The 25,776-nt window shown below is 36.3% G+C and overlaps 2 protein-coding genes across 3 annotated transcripts; one reads left to right on the forward strand and one right to left on the reverse strand.

Annotated features, from left to right (window-relative positions):
* The first annotated feature begins 6,849 nt into the window (after positions 1–6,849).
* LOC103722726 (uncharacterized) lies at positions 6,850–15,716 on the forward strand. 2 transcript variants are annotated; one of them, XM_008813388.5, is made up of 6 exons: positions 6,850–6,990; positions 8,894–8,983; positions 9,511–9,628; positions 9,748–9,900; positions 14,393–14,503; positions 15,333–15,716. In XM_008813388.5, exons 2-6 carry the CDS (start codon positions 8,976–8,978, stop codon positions 15,492–15,494), a joined length of 552 nt encoding a protein of 183 aa, XP_008811610.3. In that variant the 5' UTR covers positions 6,850–6,990; positions 8,894–8,975; the 3' UTR covers positions 15,495–15,716. The 2 variants fall into 2 exon arrangements, with proteins under 2 accessions (XP_008811610.3, XP_017702066.3); XM_017846577.5 differs by lacking the exon at positions 6,850–6,990 and having other exon boundaries at positions 8,845–8,983.
* Positions 15,717–22,766: 7,050 nt separating this feature from the next.
* On the reverse strand, positions 22,767–24,316 carry LOC103722727 (EPIDERMAL PATTERNING FACTOR-like protein 4). The gene is made up of 2 exons (XM_008813389.4): positions 24,001–24,316; positions 22,767–23,211 (listed from the first exon to the last, which is right to left on the reverse strand). Exons 1-2 carry the CDS (start codon positions 24,071–24,073, stop codon positions 22,940–22,942), a joined length of 345 nt encoding a protein of 114 aa, XP_008811611.1. The 5' UTR covers positions 24,074–24,316; the 3' UTR covers positions 22,767–22,939.
* Positions 24,317–25,776: the final 1,460 nt, after the last annotated feature.

A 25,776-nucleotide genomic window follows, 5' to 3' on the forward strand; every position in this document is an offset into this window, starting at 1 on the left:
GCATTATGTTATTTTTTGATAAAAAAATGCAGTTATAATTCCTTGTGTGATTTGCATGCAGTCGCTGCATTATGTTATTTTTTGATAAAAATTTATTGGATTCTTTCACACTACAAACCAGAATAAAAATTAGAGTCCACGAGGAACTTGAATTAGTAACCCAATGTTTGGGGACACAAATTTCAAATCTAATTCCTTGGATCATCTGATTCTAGTCTTTACACAATTCTAAAATTTAGTGGATTCTACTACTAGTCAGAATAAAAGTTACAGTTCGTGATGACCTTGAATTAGTAACCCACAAACAGAACTGCAAGTCTGTAACTAGGCATCTATACACTTCAAAACATTCTAAAATAATTAAAATCTACATAATCAACAACTTAAGATGTGTTACTAAGTAGTTCAAATTTAGAAATCCTTGCAACATATACCGAAGATACATTAAATCTTCAATAACACACCAAATTATCTACCCATGTATTTTTTAATACAAATTAGTTGCTTGATAAATGTATGCATGAATCTTGAGACAGAAGTACCTAAATCAGTCATTGTTATCCTCCCACATTAGTTTCTTGTTTGGCATGCTTAAAATTAATAGAAAATGCTGCTGACTTCTTAGTTTATTTTCCATTCTTCAACTCTTAATTTATTCCATCCATATCCATCAAATACTTTGACCAAACAATTGTCAAATCATGATGAATATAATTCTTATTTTAGTCAAATATGATATAATATCGAATTATAATCATTGCCAATCTTTTCTTATTTCCAAAATAACCTTGTTCTTTCCTATGATTTTTAAATTTACAAGAAATTTACAAAAAGATTCTAACCAAGTCACAAGATCTAAAGTTTTTTCCTTAAGGTTTGCTTGATCAAGTCAATGTCTTAAGTCAGCAGTCAATCTTTGCATCTTCAAACCACTTCCCTACCACCAACTAGAGTAGTAAAGATCTTTCATTCACCTAATGCTTAAGAGAAAAGGCATACATAATTTAACTATCCTTTTGTAAAACTACCGCTGCTAGAAGTTCAACCAGGTCAATTTATCATATCACAGCTGAGTTGCACTTCGACTTCCTTCTTTCCATCAAGCATAGCTAATTTTTTGCCTTGTAAGCTCTCTTTCATTTCATTACAACTACTTCAAGCTTGATCTAGATACGAGTGAGTAGATATCACAACTCTCTCTAAACATATGCATTTAACAGCAAACTTAATGCACCTTCCCTATTCTCAACATTGCAGCATGTACAAAGCAAACAATCCATTCATCTCAATGTTAGTCATTATTGTACAATGATATGTGCTGATTTTAAAGCTTAGTTTTGTACCAACTCTATGCCGATCTTGTGCCAGCACTCTGTGCCAGTCTTGTGCCGCTCAATTGGGTTTGGCTTCAGTGCCGGTCAATTTGGTTTAGCTGATACTCCTCCCAGATGTCCAATGCTGCAAAGTGATGAGTGACTGAAAAATAATAGTCAGTCAGTCTTCGTAGTAGCTTTATGTATCAGCCGTAGCATCTAACATGGAACATTTTGAGTGAACCTAGTACTAATAAATTGTATTGATGTCAATTGTATTGTAACATATCATTCTGATCTATAAAATGAGAGATAATACAAAACTAATACCAAATAGTAAGCATTTCTATTCATTACATTATTGGTAAATTACAAAGAGAATCTATAAGTTTATACTAGAAACACTAGGACTTCAAAAGTTTAAACGAGATATACTTGCACCTTAAAAGTTTAAATAATTTTCACTTGGTCCCTCCCCTGATTTCCTTATCTACAGGTGTTTATGGATTGAAGCCCTTCATGCTAACCTAGGCATCGCTAGCACTCCACTTAAGTGCCAACAAATCTCTTGTCATCACTTAAGAAGCAACTAGACACCATGCCAAACACTTCTACTCATTCTGTAGACCTAGTTCTCGTTTCCCAAACTTCTATTTTTCTGGACCAACTTGTTGATTTCCTCTTTTGTACGTGGTGAGGAATGTGGATCATGCCATTAAAAAAACCCACATCATCATCTTGTCTATAATAACAAATTGAATAGATTTGTGAAATATCGTGCTTGGAAAAGTAGTTAGAAATCAGCAAGCCCTTTACCTTGTATATCAAGCACCCGTAGAACCACCATCCAGGAATAGCTATGGTCCACGAGGTCTTCAATGGAGCCCTCAACTCACAGTTGCAATGCATTAAGAGGCTTTAGTTGGAGCTTTGCCCGAAGCTTTGCATGGAGCTTTGGTTGGAGTTCTTGCTCGAAGCCATCGAGGTTCTAGAGCTTTGGCTAGAGCTTTCCATATTCCTCTCTTTCCCCCGGCTCTCTCATCCTCTCTTTGTCTTCACCCAGTCAGCCAAATTGTGCCATAAAATCCTAGTCGAAAAGAAACTTAGGGCTCGTTTGGTTCGTGAAAAAAGTAGGAGAAAAAGTACGGTCAACGAAAAAAATAATGAGATGTTGGAGTTTTTAAAGGGAAAAGATGAAAAAAATATATTCTCATGCGAATATAATTTTCATATTTCATGAAAAAATCTTTTCTATAAGAAACATGAAAAAGTTACTTTCCCATGAGGCAGAAATCACTCGATCTTTATTTTTTTCCAAAAAGGCTTTTCAGCATTAAAGAGGCATTAAAGACCTAATTTTTATTAAGGATATAATAGGAATTACATATAACTTTCCCATAAAAGTGGATGGTCAACCAAACATAAGCACTCTGTAAATCTGTCACTTTCTCATGTTTAGCCAAACATGCCAAAAGTACATTCTCAGGCATTCTTTTTCTAAAAATCTTCTTCCCAGAAATCATATTTTTAGGAGGGAAAATGCTTCACACGAACCAAACGAGCCCTTAATGGGAAGGGTGAAGACTGCCACATGAGTGCCACATCATCTCCTTCTCTTCGCGCCAAAACTAAATCTTGACACTAAATTAATGAGAAGGGTATTTCAGAAATATGAAGCATGTTATGTTATCATGATGATGATGTAATAACAAATCCTAATTTAGATTGAAGGCTAGACCATGTTGAAACCAAAAAATAAGTTATGGTGGCTAATCGAAAAAGTTTAAAGTTTTGAGGTCAAAATGTTTCTCATCCAAACTTGAAAGGGTTTTGCTGTAATTTTTTTAAAAATAAAAAAATGTAGAGCCAGAATGATTCTTATTAGATAACTTATTATCGGTCGATTGAAAGCGTGCCATGGTTGATGCGAGCACTAGTGGATTCTTTTTCAAATCTTGATGATGAGAATGCATCATTGATTTTCAGATATTGTGCTATAGCTAGTGGTATAAATGAGTTCATATAATTTGTCTAAAAGCACCGAAGATTTTCTAATGTATCAGGAAGGGTATCAAAACAAGTATCTACTCCTTGGAGTTCTTACAGTGCCCCTCAAAGTTCACGAGCGGTAAGGTTCTTTTCTAGTCTTTCTTTTCCTTTGGAAAGACTTAGAGAAAAATAAATAATTTGCAAGAAACTGTTACCTGATGCTATTTTTTAATTGAAAGCATACTTAGTAGTTGATACTAATTTAGCAATTGAATTGGACCTTTGCTTAGAGACACTAAATGTGAGGCCCAATAGTTCCACATTGGAAAAACTCGTTCCAGAGCTTAGGCATATAAGACGGATGTCTCCAAATCCTGTGAACATGTTTTGGGAGGAAAACAAAACCGGGGAGGAATGAAGGACGCTTGCGTGAAGCCCCAAAACCGGACAATATTTGGCAGGAAAGCTCCGTGTTTCCCCCTTCATGTGGCCCCCACGTGGGCACTGGGTACCTCACGTGCCCCATGGAGGCGGGGGCGTGACATTTAGTATCAGAGCCGAGGATGGCTCTTGTCTAATGGTGGGAAAGGTGTGAGGCCAAATAGTCCCACATCGGAAAGACTCGTTCTAGAGCCTGGACATATGAGGCAGGTATCTCCAAATCCTGCAGACGCATTTTGGATGGAAAATAAAACCAAGGAGGGATGAAGGACGCTTGCGTAAAGCTCCAGACTGAACAATATCTGGCAAGGAAGCCCTGTGTTCCCCCCTCATGTGGCCCCCACATGGGCATTGGGTGCCTTATGTGCCCCGCGCAGGCGGGGGCATGCCATTTGGTATTAGAGCCGAGGACGGCTCTTGTCGATGGTCGGAAGGATGTGAGGCCCAATAGTCCCACATCGGAAAGATTCGTTCCAGAGCCTGGACATATGAGGCGGGTGTCTCCAAATCCTGCAGACGCGTTTTGGGAGGAAAGCAAAACCTAAGCATATATAATGAAACTTTTGAACATTCTTTGTTGGTTCAACGCACCGTCCCATGGTGTATCGTATTATTGCTATAAAGAAAAAGAAAAGAAGCAAACCATTTCAAAAAGTTCAACTTAGAAAAATAGCCGGTTAGCCTGCTATGAGGATACCTCATAATAAAAAATAAATATTAAAAAATAATAAATATATTGATTTTAGGATTTTTGATAAGACTTGGGTTGAAATGGTTTATAAAGATCTCATGATTCTCATAAAAATATCTTGATTCTAAATAAAACTACCATATAAAAAGAAAATATAAATTAAGAAAAATATTTTCCATAAAAAATATAGGCTATTTGTTGGGAGCATGATGGTCTATTTTCATTTTTTAACTCTTATTTTTTTTCAAAAAACTAGTCTTTTAATTCTAATTTAATTAGAAACTAGCTATCATGCATGTGGAAAATAGGTAAAATATCTAAAAAAATTAAAAAAAGGAAGGATAAGAAAAGTAAAATATATGGATTATAGAAAGATTAGCAATGTTTTTATTCATTTTTAAATTTAAAAAACAATTCCAATTGCCTCCATATTTGTCCCAACATGCATGATTACTCACATTTCACCACCTACCTTGCGATTGGTAAAAAAAAAACATACACCTTTTCTCAAAGAAAATTATTAACAACTAATGTCAAAATCTAGTCATAAAAGAAGATAGGAGGCAAACTAGAGTGGATATAATATTCCTCAGGACTCAAGCCGAAACAAGGTTCTTTTCTACAGTGATATTTTTTTATTATTTTTCTAGAAATCATTGGAAGAATCTCAGCCGTCCATTGATAAACGGTACTCATATTTTTATTTTTAATTTTAATTTTTGTACATAAATACTCTCATCAATATCAAATTTTACAAGAATACCTCTAAAATTGATATTTACATACATACATACATACATACATACATACATACATATATATATATATATATATATATATATATATATCTTCGTAAACACTTGTTTTACTATTTTTTTTTTTATTTTTATCTTTTGCATATGTACCCAAGTCTTTTAACGTCATTAAAAAATTAACAAATTTAACTCAAACCAAGATGGTTAGCACATTGCATGACCGAAGGTTCAAGAAAAGACTTTACTACTTACGCTTCTCCTCAACCGGTGCGGCCAATCGTCCTCTTCCAGAAAGGCCTACGTGCCGCTGAGCATGCCCAAATTTACCAAAAACGTATCAGTTGAGCTAGAGCCGATGAAGAAAAGGAAAGCAGGTCAGTTTCATCGCGTTATTTCCAGTCTAGTCTAGAATCCGCCAAATCTGATCCAAAAAAAATGGATAATATTTTTATCCATCCATATTCTATTACTAATTTCTTTTTTATCTTGAATCCCATTGTACTTATCCCTTTTCAAAAATTCATCCCTATTTTTTATTGGATCCAGTTTAGCCCTAACCATGGTGGAATATTTCCGGGATGTTAATGAACAAGACGTGCTTCTATTCATCGACAATATTTTTCGTTTCGTCCAAGCAGGATCAGAAGTATCCGCCTTATTAGGGAGAATGCCTTCCGCAGTGGGTTATCAACCTACCCTTAGTACAGAAATGGGTTCTTGCATGAAGGAGTTTATACGACGCTGGAAAAGAAGAAAAAAGCAACCCTCAACTGTTCTCACGCCGAGGATATAATAATAAGATTAAGATTATCTTAATTGATGAATATGAGTGGGGCTCCTAGGTGGCGCGTTCGTGGAGCCAAATCGAAGGAAGAGCCCATTGTCAAAGGATCGTTTCGCTGGAATGCTTGCTTGAATTTAGCTACTTCCATTAAAAGGAATTTTGCACTCTATACGATATTTATTTATACCTATAACGGGACACCACTATTGGAGAGAAGCTCTAACCACTGGATATAGAACGTGGAACCGGAACAGCCCGAAGATTCGATCATTTTTGGTATATAAATGATAGGGCCTGCCCGTAGATGTCTATCCCGTGGTGGCTATAGATTGTATATTCACTTTATTTGGATCTGAAATGAGTTCTGCGACTATAGGATGGATCTAAACCTGGAAATAGAAACCCTCCGAGGTGTGTAAGTGCTTAGGCAACGAAAAAGAAATTGGAAGAAGGCACAGCTAGTGAACCAATGACAAAGACTCTCTTTTCTCCCCATCTCTCTTTTCCTTCCCTTTTAGCCTCTGTGTAGCTCTAGAGCAACCTTAACTTGATCTTAAGGATGGGATTCATCAAAGGGATTGAGGACATCCCACTGCCGCCCGCATTCTGGGATTGCTGAAAGTCTGGTTCTATAAACATTTATAAGGCGATCAGATTAAAAAAATAAAAAAGTTATTTTAAAAGTTATTTTATTTTTAATTAAAATAAATATGATTTTTATTAATTAGAACAATCATCGTATTAAGGATATTTGTAAAAAATAATATTTTATGAGATATAGAAATATATATAAATTTTAGGAAGGTATTGCCACAAATTGAAATTTTTAGAAGGATATTAGTGTAAAAAAAAAACCTTTAATATTTTTAAGGTGAGATGCGCTCCTCCTCCTCTTTGTCTTTGGCCTCCTTCCTACTTCGACTCGGCCCACCGCCTCGCCGTCCCTCGCCCCTTCCCTTTCCGTCGCCCACCGCGGGGCATGCGCCGGACCGCCGCTGCAACCCTCTCTGCTGCTTGGTGGATCGCATTCTTCTTTTCCTTTTTTTGATGAAATGCTCTGCTAGTCCTTTAGTTGTTTGTAGTTTTTTTTTTTCGATTTTTAGTGCTTTTATCTGTTGATTTCGTGTTTTTATTTGGGGCTTTGCCTAACGGTGTTGAGTACAGAACTGAAAGCTACTCCTGATATATTGGTTTGGTTGTGAAAGGAATATGGATGCAGATTTGGGTCTGGGTTTTCGTACTTGTAGTGGATTTCTAAGGATTTATGTTTCTTTATTGTGCTTTACTGTGGTGAAGTGAACCATGGATTTTTCTGATTAATTACGCTTTTTATTTGCCGATTTTCTTCATGAATTTTTGCTTTAGGAATTGTTGCTTATAAATAGTTTTGTATATTATAATCGAAATCCATGCAATAGTAGGAGCGAGCTCTTGTGAGAGAAGAATTGCCGCACCAGTTGCATTATTCATCTTTGTGCATGGGATGAAGTATGTAATATTTGTGAATTTATCTTCTGTGATGTATAAAGTTGATGATGATAATCTTCTTGATTAAGGGTGGTTTTGGTTTTGATTTATGTTGCTTCTCCTTTTTCTTTCATTTTCAAAGAAATTTGTAATTCATGCATTATTAGACAGTTGATTCAAGTACCTAGAGTAATCATTCTGCTGGTCAAAATTTTTTCGAATAATTCAAGCTTTATCGATAATTCTTCAGGGTCTAGGCCCGTGACACCCTTTCCTTATCAAGCATATGGATTCTATAAATCAAACTTGGGTTTTGTTTCGAGTTTTTGTGGCTTTTTTGGTAGGACTTTTCCAGTAGGCTAGGTTGGCACCTTCACTCAAATCCAGACCATGCCATCTCCTATGTAGAATTGCGCGTATTTAATGGTATGGGTGGAGAGACTGAATGCATCACTTATAGTTATCTGTCTAATTATTCTTTCTCATGTCAATGCTGCTGCTCATCTACATTGAGTTGTTGGTGTAGCAATAATCATGTGAAAAAAATGGTGGAGTATGCATCCTATCACTGTCCATGAAACGACAAGGTCTTTATTATTTTTGGTTGGTAGAGCCATGAGTTCATGTGCCTAGTATCTTTAACCTAGGAGTGGCAATGGTACCCAGCTCATTTTGTGGAGGCAAGTCCAACCCAAAAATATGAACTTTTAGAAAATTACACCTGATTGGCTGTTTAAGTGGATTTAGAATTGCCAAACCTGAACCCAAAATATTAACAGAACGAAGTCTAGATATTAGATAAACCAAAACCTAGAAAACCCTCCATTCAAATTCCAAACCAAGGACCCGCCCGATCTCTAAGCTGAGGGAACCCTGGCCTTTTTACCTTCCCTAACCATGTCATTATCCTGGAACTTCTACTCTTTCGAGCGTCAGAAGCCCTAGCTTGAAGTACCGTGCTCCTCAAAGCTCTACATTTCCCTCTCTTCCTTTTTAACTTTTAATGAAACTATGTTTTTTATGCAGTAAATAATTTGTTTTGGGCCCATATCCCTTCTACTAAACTATGGTCTTTTTTTCCCTTTTCTAGGGGAGGTAAAGGATCAATTTTGCTCTTCTTTGGGGTAAAGTATGGGTTTTGCTCTTGAATTGGTATATTTTGATGGCAAAAATACTGTGATTTTAGATTTTATTTTAATTTTTTAATTAACTTCCTGGTTTTGGAGAAGGTAACATGGTTAGATTGGTGTTTTGGGGTATTTGGCGATCTGAAGTTAAGATTTGAATAATCATTTCTTTTGTTTCTTTTTTTCTTTTGATGTTCAGTTCTATGACTTGAAAGGTGCTGTTTCTTGATTACCATTGTTGCATTAGTTTTTGCCTCATGGTAATTAGTTGAATCCAATTATCATTTCTTTCCTTCTAATAGTTAAATCTGGAATCTTGGCAACAGCTCCCTGTGCAGTCATTTGGCATGAATTCAAAAGGAATTGCAGTCTTTTAGAGGTTCTTCGCAGTTTGATTGACCTTCAAAAATGAAGATGTAAGTTGATATGTAATGGTTGCTTCTTTTATGTCTCGAAGCACCTTGGATTAGTTGTTGATAGGTGAAGAAGGATTCACAAGGGCAGAAGCCCTAATAGATGAGACAATGATTGTCCTCATATTAACCTATTCGCTATGGGTGATTTCTAGCTTTTTTTTTTCACTATGATGATTCAATAAGCAAGAAAAAAAAAGAAAAACATTTCTAGTGTTACCATGTTGAAGCTTGACTCTTTACAACAAACAATGTTTTGCTATAATATTTTTATGCTTTGTAGCTGTTCTTATCGAAAATTGGTGTCCTATTTCATGGTTGTAGACTCCCCTATTAGATGGCCTAAGTTCTACTTTATCATTGAGAGTGGCAAATAAAATCCCACTTGGAAAAGACAGACAAAATGATTTTATTTGGTCATTGGGATTGAGATGTATATTTTAAGTGAGTTTGTGTGCAGTATGCTTTATGGTGAATGTCTTGTGCATGCTGGTAGGTTGTGCTTATAGAGGCTAGTTGCTACATTGCAGAAAACAAGCCAATGCAGGGGCGCTTACAAATTTTGAAGTCCTTGACTTCTTACGGTCTAGAGGGGCAACAAGTGATCCTATGGGATGCCTTGGTTCCGTTGCACCATCAGAGTGCAAGGTACATGCTTTATCTACTCTTTTTCTTGGGTCCATGTTAATTCAGTGATGGTCTTCTTCTTTGGTAGATCAATGATGTGTTGAAATCTGATGGATGCCATTATGGCTTTGGTATTTCAGGTTTTTGACTACCTTTTCCACAGTGCTGCTTCCAATCAGACAAGAGATGCAGTTAATGAATTTCTGAAAAGATGTGAAAAGTTCAGGCTTGCAAAAGCTGAAAAGCTAAACATTATCAATTTAAGACCGTCCAGCCAAGCTGAAATCTATCCGGTAAAGTTTTCATAATCTCTTCAGATATTTTTTGTAATATTATGATATTTTGATGTACATATCAAACTGTTTAAGCATGCTTGTACTTTTATTATTAAGCCAACAAATACGCCATTTCCATTTGCTAAACAAAAAGGAGTTTCACCACAAAATCAGCAGCAGTTCAGTATAATAGATATGTCAAATTCCTTGATACGATTAAGTTTTTGCGAGTTTCCATGCTAACACAAAATTTGGGAGGGATCAAATTTTAAAATCTAACTTTGAGCCCTTAAAGTTTTGTTTTTTTATTGGGTTTAGGTTGTAACAGAAAGCACCAACATTTGAGCCCTTAAAGTAATGTAATTTTAGGAATACTTGCTTTCCTGGATGTCATTGTCTTATTCTTGTTTTGTTTATATGGAAAAGAGAGCTCGCTGTATTAAGATGATAGAAACTCAATGAACATTATCTTTTATATTCCTTCCTATGATACTTGAATTGTTTGTTTTTCTTCCCTTTCCACCCCAAGAACCTTTGAGAATTGTTTAGTTAGGGTCTAAAAGTATCTTTTGAGGTTCAAGCTATTTTATTTCTCTTCCCACTAACAAAGTCCAAACTTTGACAGAACACTGTGATGGAAACATAAAAATAAAAGGAATCTGGAATGGGGTGCTTGTTATGATTTGCATAACTCTAGTATCACATACATGAAGGATGTTGCTTGCGAATCCACATTTTCAAGCACTAGAATACTATTCATGAGTACTTAATCAGTATTAATTCTTAAATGCAATACCAGTCTAGCCAACCTCTTCCTTTTCTCTCAATGCATACTGGGGTAGGTGGGACAAACCATACATGTACTACTCTGTCATCCTGTATCCTGTTCAGTCTGATTGGGTCAAGCTATTTTATTTCTCTTCCCACTAAGAAAGTCCAAACTTCGACAGAACACTGTGATGGAAACATAAAAATAAAAGGAACCTGGAATGGGGTGCTTGTTATGATTTGCAAAACTCTGGTATCACATACATGAAGGATGTTTCTTGCAAATCCACATTTTCAAGCACTAGAATAGTATTCATGAGTACTTAATCAGTATTAATTCTTAAATGCAATACCAGTCTAGCCAACCTCTTCCTTTTCTCTCAATGCATACTGGGGTAGGTGGGACAAACCATACACATACAACCCTGTCATCCTGTATCCTGTTCAGTCTGATTGGGTCTGCGAACTGATCAAACCATTGCTTATTTTGTAAGGACTGGCATTAGGAATCGAGTAGCTAGAAGTGAAATGTAAGAGGGAGTAGGAATAAGAGGGGATGAATGGATCACAATCTTCTGTTATTACAGCTTGAAGTGACATGGGGAATTGGAGTAAGAGGAGTGGGAGTGGTTCTGGAATGGGTTATGAATCACAATTTAATAATTTCAGTTTCTAAAGCCGGGAAGTAGGGGAGGAAGAAAGGAAGTTTTTTGTGCATAAAATTTAGCTCCTTCTCACAGTTCATTTATCACAGTTCAACTGCATGCTAAGAGGTTTACAAGATGCATTCTTATACACAATCAGTTTTATGTAAGGTTGACTATTATACAGGTGGGTTGAATTGAAATTTTAATTTGTGCATTGATTTATGGATTATTTGAACTGCAGTATAACAATGCTAATCTACAGTGGTGTGTTCTTCAGCTTTTGGCTTTGATATCATCATGAGATTTTTATAGGATAACTTGAATAGTTTGGATAAGAAGTATGGGCTTAACCCAGAGTCAGAAATTTCAACACAATGTGGCGAAAAAAAATGTAGGGACAAATAAAGGGTGGAGTCATGGGACTCAGGTGTCAGATTGCTGGGGTCAAGAATCAGGAGAGAGCTTTAACTGAATTAAAGGAGATTGGGGAGTGCTTAGAGGCAACAAAGCAAAACACATCTAAGGTAGAAACAATAAAAGGATTCTTGAATGTGCTAGGCCTTCTTAGGAAAGCGAAAAGATGAAAATGTATGTGACGTGAAAATGATTTGTGGCCACCATTTATTTGATTTCTGGCCTTATTGATAAGCCATTGTACTAATGGCCAGAGGTATAAATCCTCAACATTTCACCTGACAAGCATTGAAAAGATAAAGTCGTGCAAGCCATAACAAAATATGGGGAATGATATGATTGTTCTGTTATGACCGATGCTTGTAAGGACACAAGATGTTGGGCAACAATGGCCTTCATGTTCACATTTTCTAGAAGATCTCTTGGTTCTTGTAAATTATCACACACTAGACTTGTTTATGAGTTGAGCAATGCTTTAAAAGAGTGGAGGATGATAGATTGTAAGTTGGCATCAGTGATGTTTTTGCCAACTTTGTTGTTGCAAACATTTTTAAGAACCATCTTAGTATACATTTGCTGCCCCTCTGCTTTGTTACTGTGCTTGAAGACATTGGTAATAGCTGGACATTTGTAACCAATAAGCTGACTATGCATGTATTTCTGTTAGTGTCTATTTTGAAATACATATGGGATGTGCACGTGGTCGCCTCCTTGTTAAGAGACTAAAAGGTTGGCCTAGTCCATGAGGTTCCCATCATGCAGGGTGTGGAGAGGGTTAGATGTGCATAGCATTAACCTTTCATATAGAGAGATTGTCTCCATGTTTCAAATATGTGACACCCAAGTCATATAGAGAGATTGTCTCCATGTTAAAACACTAGATATTCTTATAAGGACGATAAATAGAAAGAAAAATATGATAATTGGTCTTTATTTTCTTTTGTTCATTGATTATAATTAGATGTCTTCTTAAAAGAATCATATCAGCTTGTTAATCGAGAGCAACATACCTCAATATTGCCTATAATGCTTTATATTTATCCTGGCTGACCACAAAGCGAGTTATTATCCTCCATGGGGAGCAACAGGTGTAGAACTATTGGCCTCTGCTATGGAGACATTATTGTCAGTATAGTGGTTCATTAACTTCTTCTGCAGTTGGGGGCAAATACAAAGGTTTGTAATGACCTCCTCATAGCTGCTTACATCAAAGAAACGTATATTGCTTCCTGATGTGGGACCAGTAGATTGTTGACCACCAGTAAAGGTCTCTAGAGAGTGCAACTCTACTAGTTTGTGTGGTGGTGGGCCTGTCAATATGTTCTGGAAGAATGCAAACTTTCAAATCCTTCAAATTTGAGGAGGTAGTCAAAATTAATCTATCCTAAACTCAGGGATTAAGTTTCCTTCAATTGAAGTGATTGATGAACTTGAGATGTTGGGTTTGTAAAAGTTGAAACAAAATCAATCTTGTTTTGAACCTTCTGGAAAAACTCAGAAATGCCAAAAGATGCATATCCTTTTTAACATTAAATCATCCAACTTTTGTAAGCACATCGTGGAAAACTTGAGTCTTCAATGGAGAGAGAAATTTTCCATCTATTACAGGACTTGTATATTAGTGGTTTGTATGAAGTTATGCGAGATAGAGAATACTGTAGGCAATTGGCACTATTTTTTTTTAAACTTTCATATGATAAATTCTGAAGTGTGAAGTTGGAATGCAGAATAGTTTCTGGGCATTCTTTTTAAAAATGTTTATTTCCCTTTTCCTTATGTTTCTTAGAACTTCTACAATCATATCTTAAATAAAAACAGACATGTACAATATGAGATAGCTTGTTCTTCAAAACCACTTGTTATCATCTACTAGCAGTTTAAACCAAACTTTTGATTAGTAATGAATACAGATGAAGACAAAACTTGAATCCTCCAGTTCATTCTTTACTGTTCTGTAGAACTTAAAGGTTACTCATTTCGCCATTCCTGCCAGCCTTTTTTTTAAAAAAAAATGTAATGGTGATCAATCTGTCCTTGGATCACATTGATTAGCAAGCCAGCCCATTAAAATCGTGTTTCTATGCTCTTCAGAAGAATATTTAATCACAGTTTTTTTTTACCTAGCAAATTGAATCCCATGCTTGAGCCAAGTAGGAAAGAAATATGAAAGGTTATTTACTTATTTTTTATCTCTACCATCAATGACAGTCTGGCCTTCCAGGAGCTGAAATGCCTTGGATATTATTTCAGGGATTCATGCATGTTAAATCTTTCTACCAAATAATGGATTACAGGGATGGCCCCGCCTTTTTTTGTCCTATTAATGTTTAGATCCCTCTCAAAGATTCTCCAAAAATTTAATCTTTAAAAGTTAACAAAGTTCAGTAAGGAAGTTATGCTTCATCATGCGAATCCTACTCTACATGCTTCGTAAACAGAGATTAGAACCTAGGTTTTCATCTGTGTTCAGCAAAATGATCATGTAATGCTTGTCGGCCACTTTGTCCATTAGCTGTTACCCTGTTATAGAGTACTCTGCTTCCGTTTCTGCTCATGTTTCTGTGTCATCAGCACCTCATTGGATCGAATACCATGATCCACTTTCATTTGAGTTTTGTCACTTTTTGCAGTTTGCACATGAAAAGATCAATTGCCTCTGAAATTTATGTTTGTGTAATCAGAAGGATATCCATGTCCTGTCCATGAAGTCCTTTCAGAATCAGCACAGAAATGGTCTCAGTAAGCTTGTCATTCGAAGGCCAGTAAGGGACTGTCAACCTGGTGTTCTGAAGGTATGAAGCTTGCTTTTCCTAGCTCTGAAGGGTACAGAGCTAAGAAGTGGCTGATATCTTTAATGGAGTCTTATCAAAGAACTTTGCAACAAGCTGTGAAATCATTTATATGCAGAGTTTTTACCTAAACTTGATTTTATTGTTTTATGTGTGGATATTCCTTTGAGAATCTCCTAAAAAAAATCAAGGCCTGTCATGCCCTCATGGCTTGAGTCAGAAAAACCAACAAATTCTTGCCCATATCTAGGTTCTCTTGAAACAAAATATCCCGATCCCTTAGCATCATCTGTATCCAAACTAGAATTTGACACCGATGAGGGGCAACTTCCTTTTCCAGAATCACCCGACAAGTCGTATCCATATTATCAGACTCTCCGATTTGCCCTATTATGAACTAGGATGAGAAAAGGTTGGCTCATAACATGTCTAAACTCAAAAATGGGTTGTTGGCACTCTTCCTCATTTTTTTCTGAGACTATTTCTTAGAGTTGGTCTGCATATTTGGGTGCCTAGATCAGCGATCATATAACAAGGGTAGAGATGATAACAGGAATATCAGGCCGGCACCATTTATTCTCCAAAACCAACTCTTTTTTGTGATTGGACTTCGACAGCAAGGTACCTAACACAATTTAAGACACCATTTCTAGGATAACAACTAAGTTGCCGTGATATTACCGCGACTTTTTTCCCTTTCTTTTGGAAAAGTAATGTTATGGTGAGTTGTTATCATTTGTATTAGTGAAGTCCACAAAGTATTCTAAAGAGTATCATTCTTTATTTTATTTTTTTTTTTCATTTGTTTTAATTGTGCTTATTGGTCCTGCAGATTATAGAGCACTGCGATAAGCGTCTCACAAGAGATGAGGCTAAAGGCATAGACCAAGTTCAAGAGTTGGTGGATTTGGTGGTTGAGGTTTTGCCTCCAAAACCTGAGGAGATAGTGGATGACCAAGAAATGCCCAACGAGACAACACTGGAACAGAATTGAAGCTTCCATCAAAACTTAAAAGCAAATTGCATTTTGGGGTCCCAAAGGCCATGTCTTTGTGTGCTGAGGACAAACTCTCAGACCCTCGGTGGCTCTACACTTCTCATATGAGGCAGCATAGAAATGATGGTTGTTCTCATTAGGGTGACAATTAGGGAATGCTGGGCTGTAATTAACTTTGTGAAATAATAGCGATGCCTAAATGGATATTATATTTCTAAAGTCTATCCTAGAGAGGTATTCAATTTCTAAAGGTTTATGTAGCGTTTGTTAGTCGATTCAACCGGAGATTACCCATAAAACCAATGTAATGCTCATGTTAAACCTTCTGCAGTGGCCTAAACCGCTCGCGGTAATGGAAGGTATTCAATTGCTCAATCATGTTAATCTGGCTCAGATCTAATCCTAGTATGAGATGAACATAAGGCTTGTATGCACCACATCCACTATGTTCCAAATGGCCCCAAATAATAAATTTTTCATAGTAATGGATGGTATTCAATTGCTAGAACTTGTTATTTGGTTACCATCTAATCTTGGTATGAGATGAACATGAGGCTCCTATCACCACCTCCACTATGATGCAAAATGGCCCTTAATCCATTAATATTAATATTAATAATGATAATGATAATGACAATCAAATTAACAAATAATAGCAATAACAATAATAATATATTTTTACATAAAAAGGGTGAGGAAAATATATCAACAAAGGTGTAAATTTTATATGAACAATCATTTAATCTTTGGATTTTGTAAGAAAATATAACATTTTCTTTTTACTACAAAACAATTTTACATGTTGAGAGGCTTTTATAAATTTTGTATATCGATTGAAATCATGATGTATATTTTCAATATTTGTTATATATTTTATTTAAATTACCATCTATAGGACAAAATTTTATTTTTTTAAATAATAAAATTTATTTAAATATTAGAGCAAAAAATAAAATTTTTTATCTGATAGTTAACAACGATGCACTTTAGGAAAGATCAGATGCATCTCATGCATGATCATATTAAAGGCGTTGGCATCATGTAGTACAGTAGATTTGTACTTTAAAGTGGATACAAATTATCAGAAAAAAAAATCTATTACTCAGATAAAAAGTTGATATTTTTTTGCAAATAGAAAGATTATTTATAAAAATCTAAAAAAAGGTAAGAGGGTATTTGTTGATTTTTGTGATATTTTAAAATATTAAACTCACGATGCCAAGTTTGCATGCTCATGTGTTTCTCTTGAGTGGAGATCATTTTCTTTGTGTCGTGTCGAATTATCTTCTTTGCATGGAAACTGAAGTCTAAAATTACGCCTTTAATATGGGACCCCTCAAAAGATCCCTCCTTGTTCTTCTCCCTTTTGCCCGACCTCCTGCAACCTCGATCGTTTTGTGTTCCTAAGGAGCACCACAAGTGCAGAGGAAAAAAAAATATTCAACAAAAAAAATATTTTTTTATAAAAATAAGATTTTTATATTTTATTATATATATATATATAGAATATAGGAAAGTAACTTTTTCATGGGTTAGAAATTGGGATATTTTTATTATAAAAGTATGAGATAAGATTTTTTTATTAAGGACATAATAAATATTTTATATAATTTTGTTAAAAAATAGATCCTTGACTATTCTGGAATGGGACATTTTCTAATGGTCAACTAAATATGCAAAATTATTTTGCCAGATATTATATACCTATGCATCAGTTTTTCAAAAAAAATATTTCAGCAAAGGAAAAATTTTTGGGTGAATCAAATGAGTCCTTAGATATATTTGGATTGCAGATAACAATGGAGGAATCATGCTGTATACATCGAAAGTAAAAATGGTTCCAACCCACTTAGTGATCCTTAACAAAAACAACCATTCTAGCATTAGAATACTATAGGGAAAAGAGTAATTCTCGACTTTGATATGCCGACGCAAAATAGAAATGTTTGTAATTGGCTCGCGCACCAAAATTTGTCAATACTTTTTAGTAGCATCGGTATATTACGACGCTTAAAAGCGCCAGAAATTAAGGAAAGGGCTATGCCGATGCTTTTTGTTAAGCGTCGTTAGAATCATTGGAAGTCAATAATTAGATGATTCTTATCACTTTCATTCCTAGCAGTTCTGATAGCTGATACCAGTACTCTTTTACTACTCTACATTCATTTGCATAGTTGCTCTGCATTAACTGCCAAATCATTAATCATATCTTATTGTTTTTGGCTTATCCAACATATATGCATTGGTCGCCTCTCTTTATTTGTCCTATAATACAGTCTTTTTTACTTAGAGAAAATATATTTGAGATCAATTCAGTTGCTTCAATTCATTCCTTCTACTTATCATTCGACTGTATATACCTTATATTATGGTTGATCACAGTTAAGTCTTGATCTTTCAGCCTGCTCATCATTATTATGCCGAATTTTGCCTCTTCAGCCTAAACCTCCACAATCTAGCATGATTTATCGTGGCAAAATTCTATTCAGCCTGACAAGGATCACTTCCAATTGCCTTTACTCTATCTAACCTTATTCACTAAGTTGTCAAAAAGAAGTGAGAATAATACCTTCCGTACTTCGTCGGTCGACAGATCTAGTAATACCTCTTCAGCCTAATCAAACCAAACCGACAGTTTGAACTATGGTTTCATAGAAGCACATGCACAGATGTAGTGAAACAAATGGAGCTGAAACACCATAGATACAGAAAAGACTCAAATATGAAGCATATGTAGGAAAGCACCCCATCATAGCAGAACAATCTTCAGATTATATGTACACTTCAAACTATATTAGTAGTAGAACACCCAGCCTCTTCGCCTGTGTGATATCCCATAAACATCAGCCTGCAACATAGAAAAGAGATTCAGATGAATAGAATCCTTTGCTGTCCAAAAACAATCTCCCTTCAAAGCAGCTGTGTCTGTAAAATCTGCTGCTTGGTTGGCTTCTCGGTAAATATGGGAGAGCAAAAACCTTCCATTCAGATATATCATTTAGTAAAGGAAGCTTCAGGTTCCTGCAAACAAAAGGATTAGAAAACCAGGAAATCACAGTTATGGAATCCCCTCTTCAGCCATGCCACCGAAGCTTTTAAATCAACTACAGCAGTATGGAGCCCCATGGCCCCCATCCAGGCAGCGACAAGTTCAGCATAAGGGACTGAAGAGGGTAGCATAAATCTTACCACCGGCTGTTATGAACTGGCCCAAACTATCACGAATTACAAAACCAGAAGTTGCTCTATCCACTATTACAGCGGCGTCAGTATTTACTTTTAAGATTCCAAAGGGAGAGGGCAACACGACACAATTTGATTAGATATATATGCCCCGTTCTTTGACGGAATCTTAGAAGTAAGCTGGCATTGCGCAACCTACAAACACAGAAGATAAGAATAGGCTTTTCTCACTAATTGAGTAGAGGACGGTGTCATGCAGTGCAAAGTCCTTTTCATTTTAAGCCGTCCAAATCAGCCAAGACATAATTGCAAGCAAAGAACAGTATTCCACCTCTACCATAGCTGCAGATATTTGAACCGCAAGGTACAGAAAAGAAGTGGGAACCTCGACGTGTATCTCAGCTGCTGCCAGCAACTCGAAGCCCAGGAACAACCAACGACAGCATGATTGTAGTCCTCCATAATATCCAGGCAAATATCACAATACTTCTGTACATATCCAATAATTCCCCTTCTATGCCATGCCAATTTCCACACCTACTTAAAACTAGGATTCATACCTGACTGCTGCAACTGAGTGATTAATTGATGTTTAGAGTTTAACATATCGGGTTCCGTGTTATTTTAATGCAGAGTCCTCGACTTAACATGGAAAGAAGGGAGCGCAACTTTTCACTCGAGTCTCAAAACCCGCATCAAGTCTTGGAGAAACGATGGCAAGAAGAAAAAAAGGCCAAACAACCACACACACGCGCACACACGCACACGCTGGTTTTAATGAAAAACCGAACTAAAAATATAAGGGCTACCAAAGCTTTTTACCATTTCTTCTAATCATTGGGTCACTAAAGAAGTTAGTAAAGGGGCTTAGTGCAAGAACCCATACAGGAGTATGTTTAGTCCCACATCGGTTATCGCTGGGTACAGGGCCAACTCAACCTAAGTCGCCTAAGGCTCCGGCTCAAAGAAGGTCCACCGTAAAAAAAGCCTTAAAGATAAAATGAAAAAGAAAAAGACCCTCCTATAAGTTCGCCTTAGGCCGGCCCATTTAGAAAAGGCCTCAAAGATAAAACGGCCTTAGGCCTCCAAATACATTTGGCCGCTCCTAGCTGGATAGATCTTGGGTACTTATACACGATCAAAGAACCCAAATAATACATTTTGGCTAGTCATTTTAGGTGAGAGCTTGGGTTGTTACACTTAGCAGATGTTCGAACACTTTTATCAGAGATAAAAGTATAGTTTGCTAAGCAACAATTATTAAGTGGAACACAAAAATATATATGTATTTGCCTTAAAAGATTACAGTCATGCCTTCGTTCCATTGTTTTTATAACAACCTAAAAGGTTGTATAAACTTAATAATTACCAGCTAAGCATAGGTCTTAGGGAAGTAGTCAAGCTTTGCCCGATCTATTTCCGACAAAATATGAGAATACTGAGAGTTGGATGACAAAAGTTGAACAAAATCTTTTAAGATGATCCAAAGGCAGACATAATAGTATAGTGTTCTAAGCAACATTTATTAAGTGGAATACAAAAATATATATCTATAATTAGACATTGGCAGAGCAAGGTGATAACATTTTACAAGTCATATATGAGAATAACTTAGGATGATAAACATACAAACATCTATAATGGTATATGCTGATTAGCAAACAATAGCTCAAATTAAGTTCTAGTGGATCAACAAGTTTTGAACGACAACTAATAATGCATCAATATTTCTTGTGAAAAATGAGCGATGGTGGAAGAATGAATCTCCATGCAAATGGTTGGAAGGTGCAACCACTAAGCAATAGCACATATGAGTAATCCAAAAGGATCATCAGACTCGACATGAATTACTTTGGCTACTACGAGTAGGGTTGAATAGGTTTCCGAAGTGAGACCGGACATACTAAGAAACCAAATTATGCAATAAATATCTCGAGGCCATAACTTGGTCATATGATGGTTGATTAAGATGATCTTTTTTTCTTTTTTGAATCAGATAATTTTTCAAGATGTACGATGTGGTACCATCTCCTAAGGAGGGATGCGTGCCTAGCGATCAGGCCCAAATTCTATTTTTTGGGCCCTAAAATGAACAGTCAAACTAAAAATTTTCTTTTCAGAAAAGATTTTGATCCAGCATATCTATCAATTTAGAAAGAATTTGGCAGAGCGACTATAGGAAAAGTTGATATAAAAATAGAGATCCACCTCTTTTAGAATTTTAACTTTTTGATGTTTATTTCTACTAGTTATAATTATTTTTGGAAAGATAGACCTATTCAAACTAGGAAAGGAATCTAATCTGAATTATGCAGGGGCAGATCTCACCATTATAAAAAGAAGCTATGCACCTGGGTTATATTATCATGAAGTAAAGAAAAAGAGGATGTAAACCCTACTTGCGCAAATTTTTCATCTTTTTCTAAATTTTCTTTGAGTGATACGAGTTGAGCAGATCTAAGAAAATTGTTCTTTCTCTCCAATCAAATCAATGAATTACATGAAAAAATTCAGAGGCAAATTAAGCATAGAACTATATTAGAAATGTCAAACTTTGGACTCTCGACTCATCATACATAAGGTTTAGTATAGGAGTTTGACTTTCCCTAAAAATTATGCTTGACTTCTTTGATATAGCAATTTTGAGAGGTGGCATGACTTTTCTCCTTTCAATGTCTTTTCTTTTAAAAATACACTATTTCTATTAAAGATAGAGGTGGAAATGCTTAACCATTTAACTTGTTTAATTTGTTTCAATCTACTGTAGATTGAGCTAGATTACTTATTTAACAAAATGGCCAGCTTTGGATTTGAATTTATGACTTGTATAATAAGCATGCTAGATTTGGTTGATAGATTTTTGGTCTATCATATATCTAACCTGACCTATATCTTATTCGACCTGACCGGATTGCCCCCCTACTTAAAGATGGACTTCATTTTTTGAGATGTTTTTCTAGATATTGTAATTTTGAGATTTTTTTTGCATATTGTACCCAATATTTTATCAATATTAGGTATTAAACTTTCTTTTATTTCTATTTGCAAAACAACCTAGATAATGTAATAAGTTTATTTGCAAAATGATCATGGTGTTACTTTAACATATGAGTGGATGACCATTTTCTTTGTAGTTTGGTGAGAAAGTTACCTCTCCCTCTCTTTACCTTTATTGCTAGGGGTAGGGTAATCATAAGAATACAAAGTTCCTCCTATCATCGTTGCCCTCCTCCCTACCCCAAGCTGAGCATCGTCGACACAACTTGCAGGACATCTTTGCCACTAGGACATAAAGCACCTCGCCATGCTTTGCCATGGCGTTGCTATGCATCCACTTCTCATGAAGGTGTGGGAATGAGGCACTTGTTGACACCATACTTCTAGCCAAGAAGGGTGTCTATGATCGACGAACCCATGGGCAATGGATATGTGAGAGTTGAATGAGACCAGCAATAGAGGCAGTGTTCAAGAGCTAAATAGCAGTGGGAGGATACTATGGAGGGAACCGCCAAGATGAAGAGGGCGAGGCCAAGGGTGGTGCAAACAAAGCTGACATTAGAGAGTCACAAAGGTGAAGAAAGGCGGGGTTTAGAAGGAACTAGCAAAATTAGTTAATCAGGGTGCAAATGTTGAAGGGCTAGGTGAAGCTGAAGTCAGTTTGAATGGCGAATAAAAGTAGCGAGGATGGGGTGGAAGGATTGAGGATTCCGATTTAGATTATCCAGGAGCAAGCAAGATAGCTTTTTCTTATTTAGCCATGATTAGCATCAAAAAATGAAAACCTAATAAAAGAACTATTTGCAAATAAAGATAATATTTAGCGAGGATTGGTTTGCTAATAAGAATAATAAGAGATTTAATAGATAATATCACCAAAATATTGGATGGGATATGATTTTTTTTTTTTTTTAATTTGACAAGCATGAACTTCAACCTTTGAGTACCCTGAAAACTCGTCAAATATCAATCAGAGCTTAACTAGAAGTCCTTAAAAAAATAAATAAAATAATCACATGATTTCCGCCCATTTTCTCCCTCGGTAAAAACAAAAAAGTAAAATAAAAAGGAGACAACCGTAGAATACCATCTCCATTCCAAGTTTCCAACGTCAAAGCTCGCATCATCCAAATCTGAGCCAAGAGGGGAAAATTTTTCTTACAAACACTAGAATATGTACATGGTTTCCAACGAAGGGATCAATGGAAGTCGAGGGGTTTCATAAGAATAGTAAGTACTAATAATACTAAGTGGAGAGGGAGTCAGGGCATGAAGAGGTTATTCCCACACTTGCATCGCCAGGCCTCCGGGTAGTACTCCATGGGCGTGCTCCGCCACGGCTGGATCGCCACGTGCACCGGGTGGCACGGGAAGCACCGCCCGCACCGCCCCTGGCACGTCGGCGGCGACGACCCCGGCCCCACCACCCGCAGCCGCGCCACCACCGCCGCCGCCGCCTGTTCCCACTGCTCCAAATAATGCCTTGTTCTCGCCTCCTCCCCCTCCGGAACCACTTCCACCACCAATCCGCTCCCTGTATAAAGATTACTCGTAAATGGCCTCCAATGGCTGCGAAACTGTGATAAAGTTGGGATTTTGATAGCAGGTTTTTGATGGATATATGGAATCATCACTATTACTGAATAAAAATCGCATCTTGCCATCTTGGGCACCGAGGAACGAGAAAAAATGTTTTTTTATTTAAGAATCATCAAAAGCCATTTTAAGGAAAAATGTCAGCTTTATAAGTGAGTTTTGGTGCTCTCTTTTGCTCTCTTTTGACGAGCAATGATAGTAAAAATGGGAATTTGATAACAGAGTATTGGAGGGGTTTAAGAAATTATTACTGAACGCATTTTGGAGGAAAAAAGATCTACTTACCTGAGTTTTGGTCATCACATTTACTTTTTGGCCATTAATATATAATAGCAAATAAGAATTCCAGAACTGTGATAAAAATGGGATTTTGATAGCAGGGTTTTGGTGGTTTTGAGGAACCATGCTCAGTGGAAATACTAATGAGAAGAAACAACAACTCAGAAAGGTGTCCTCTTAGGGAGTTTCAGTGATCTGTTTCACCCTTTGGCCAGTATCAAACATAAAGAAAAGGAAAGCCTCTGGTTATTGGGCATTGATGGTTGTTCCAAAGAGGGGAAACAAAAAGAGACCTTTTTCTCTCTTTCTCAGATCGAAACAGAGCAAGGAACAGGAGATCGAAGCAAGGAGTGGGAACGAAAGGAGGGATTTTTTATAGTAGAAGGCATTAAGAACTCCGGAAATAAGTAAGGAACAAGAGATAGTGAGTGGAAGCTTCTTAACTTACCGAGAGCTGTGGCGACGAAGAAGAGCGCGAATGCGACGGAGAGACGGTGGCTCCGGTGGCGCACAACGCCCATGGCCAAGCTTGTATGCGGTAAGACGAGATCTAGAGAGAGAGAGAGAGAGAGAGAGAGAGAAAGGAGAGCAGAGACTGGTGCAAATGTGGGAGATATAATTGCAATGGCGTGCGAGTCAAGTCAAGGAGAGGGGGGGGAGGGAGGGAGAGAGAGAGATAGAGAGGAAGGGAGCTTAGCGAAGGCAGGAGACCGGCAGAGTGCCGTGGGGAAGCTTGGGGAGTTTTGGGGCCAGGGTTGATTGCTAAATACCCCTGCCATTGGCATTGTTGGGATGATGGAGCTGAAAATTTTATAAAATTTATGGGCTGAATTAGTATAACTATCAAAATCATTGAATTACAGATTAGGCTGAGCTAAATCTATATTTATAAATATCTAAAAATAACTTTAAAGTGAATAAAAAAAAATCTCAGCAGATATTTGAAACATGATATATTTTCTATATTTATAAAATATGTAAAATTTCTATTGGTTTATAAAATTGCTAAGTTAGCAGTTGTGAACTTAATATATTTTTCATGTTGATTTTATGGACACCTTGAAATATTTTTCAATATATGTTTGAGGTTTGGAACTTTATCTTGATTAATTAGATGTTAAAACATAATTGTATCGTATGATAAGAGGGTAAGCGAGCTGGGTTAGATCAATTTTAATTTATATTGGATTCCAAGAAATTTGGACTAATTTAATAAAAGTTTAATTAAAGTTTCATTTATATTTCATCTAAAAGTTTGTGGACTAGTTTGGACAACTTAAGATGATAGGTCATTAATATTTAAAATATAAAATATATCGAATTAGGTCTACTCAAGTCAGGTCTAATTCGATCAGATTCGAAGCAAGAATAATCTGATGAGTTTGAAAACTAAAATTATATCTATAGTAGTTGGTATTTGACTGCCTGCTTAGCTCAATTAGTCACCAGGTTAGACCATCAGTCTTGCAAATCAACTTTTTTAATTAAAGTTTCTTCTCCCAAATTAATAAGCTACAATGAAGTTGGATTTTGTCCTAATAGTCATACCTATCTATTTAGCAATTAGATAAAGGTTTTGAATTCAAATCTTGGAAATATATTCTTAAATACAAGGATCTAGGTAATTATACAATGGTTGAGTCTCCTCCGGTTTCTTTAAAAATTAAAAAAATCAATATTATTATGAAATATTCCATGTTAGTATACTTTGAATTCAAATCTAGGAATGTCTTTCTCAAGTAGGAACCTAGATAATTATAGGATGGTCTCTTTCCATTTCTCTTAAAAGATTAAAAATTGTAACCCTAGGTAGAACACTGAATTATACCTCTTATCTACCCTGATGGGCGATGGTAGTCAACCAGCTCTAATTCCACCACCGGTATAGGTATGGAGTCATATTTTATGCCAACTATAAGAAGCTTTTAGACCAGTTTTTTTATTAGTTTCAATATAATTTTATCTACATTTTTCTGTTTTCTTTTCTTCTTTAAAGTGACCTTTGTAACGTCTAGCCAGTGAATGTTAAACGTTAGCCAAACTTGGCTGATAACAGTTTAGCTACGCAGGCGATCAAGTTGATCCTATAAAGGAATTCTGTCAAATCCACAGTAAAGAAAGGCACCATAAAGGGTGGAAACACTGTGGACTTGTCCTCTTTCATGGTTGCATTCGATGCATTAGCCTCCAAATGAATGATTCATTTAGGATATGTCTGGCTCTT

Source organism: Phoenix dactylifera, chromosome 5 (assembly GCF_051530095.1).
Source record: "Phoenix dactylifera cultivar Ajwa chromosome 5, Ajwa_hap1_PhDact_Kaust_v1.1, whole genome shotgun sequence".
Classification (NCBI taxonomy): Eukaryota; Viridiplantae; Streptophyta; class Magnoliopsida; order Arecales; family Arecaceae; genus Phoenix; species Phoenix dactylifera.

Bases quoted from the DNA above. Each gene is read 5' to 3' on its own strand.
- LOC103722726 (XM_008813388.5), top strand. The intron at 9,629-9,747 runs GTACATGCTTTA...TTGGTATTTCAG, and splicing joins TTGCACCATCAGAGTGCAAG to GTTTTTGACTACCTTTTCCA. The intron at 14,504-15,332 runs GTATGAAGCTTG...TTGGTCCTGCAG, and splicing joins GTCAACCTGGTGTTCTGAAG to ATTATAGAGCACTGCGATAA.
- LOC103722727 (XM_008813389.4), bottom strand. From the start codon at position 24,073: ATGGGCGTTGTGCGCCACCGGAGCCACCGTCTCTCCGTCGCATTCGCG. The intron at 23,212-24,000 runs GTAAGTTAAGAA...ATCTTTATACAG, and splicing joins CTTCGTCGCCACAGCTCTCG to GGAGCGGATTGGTGGTGGAA.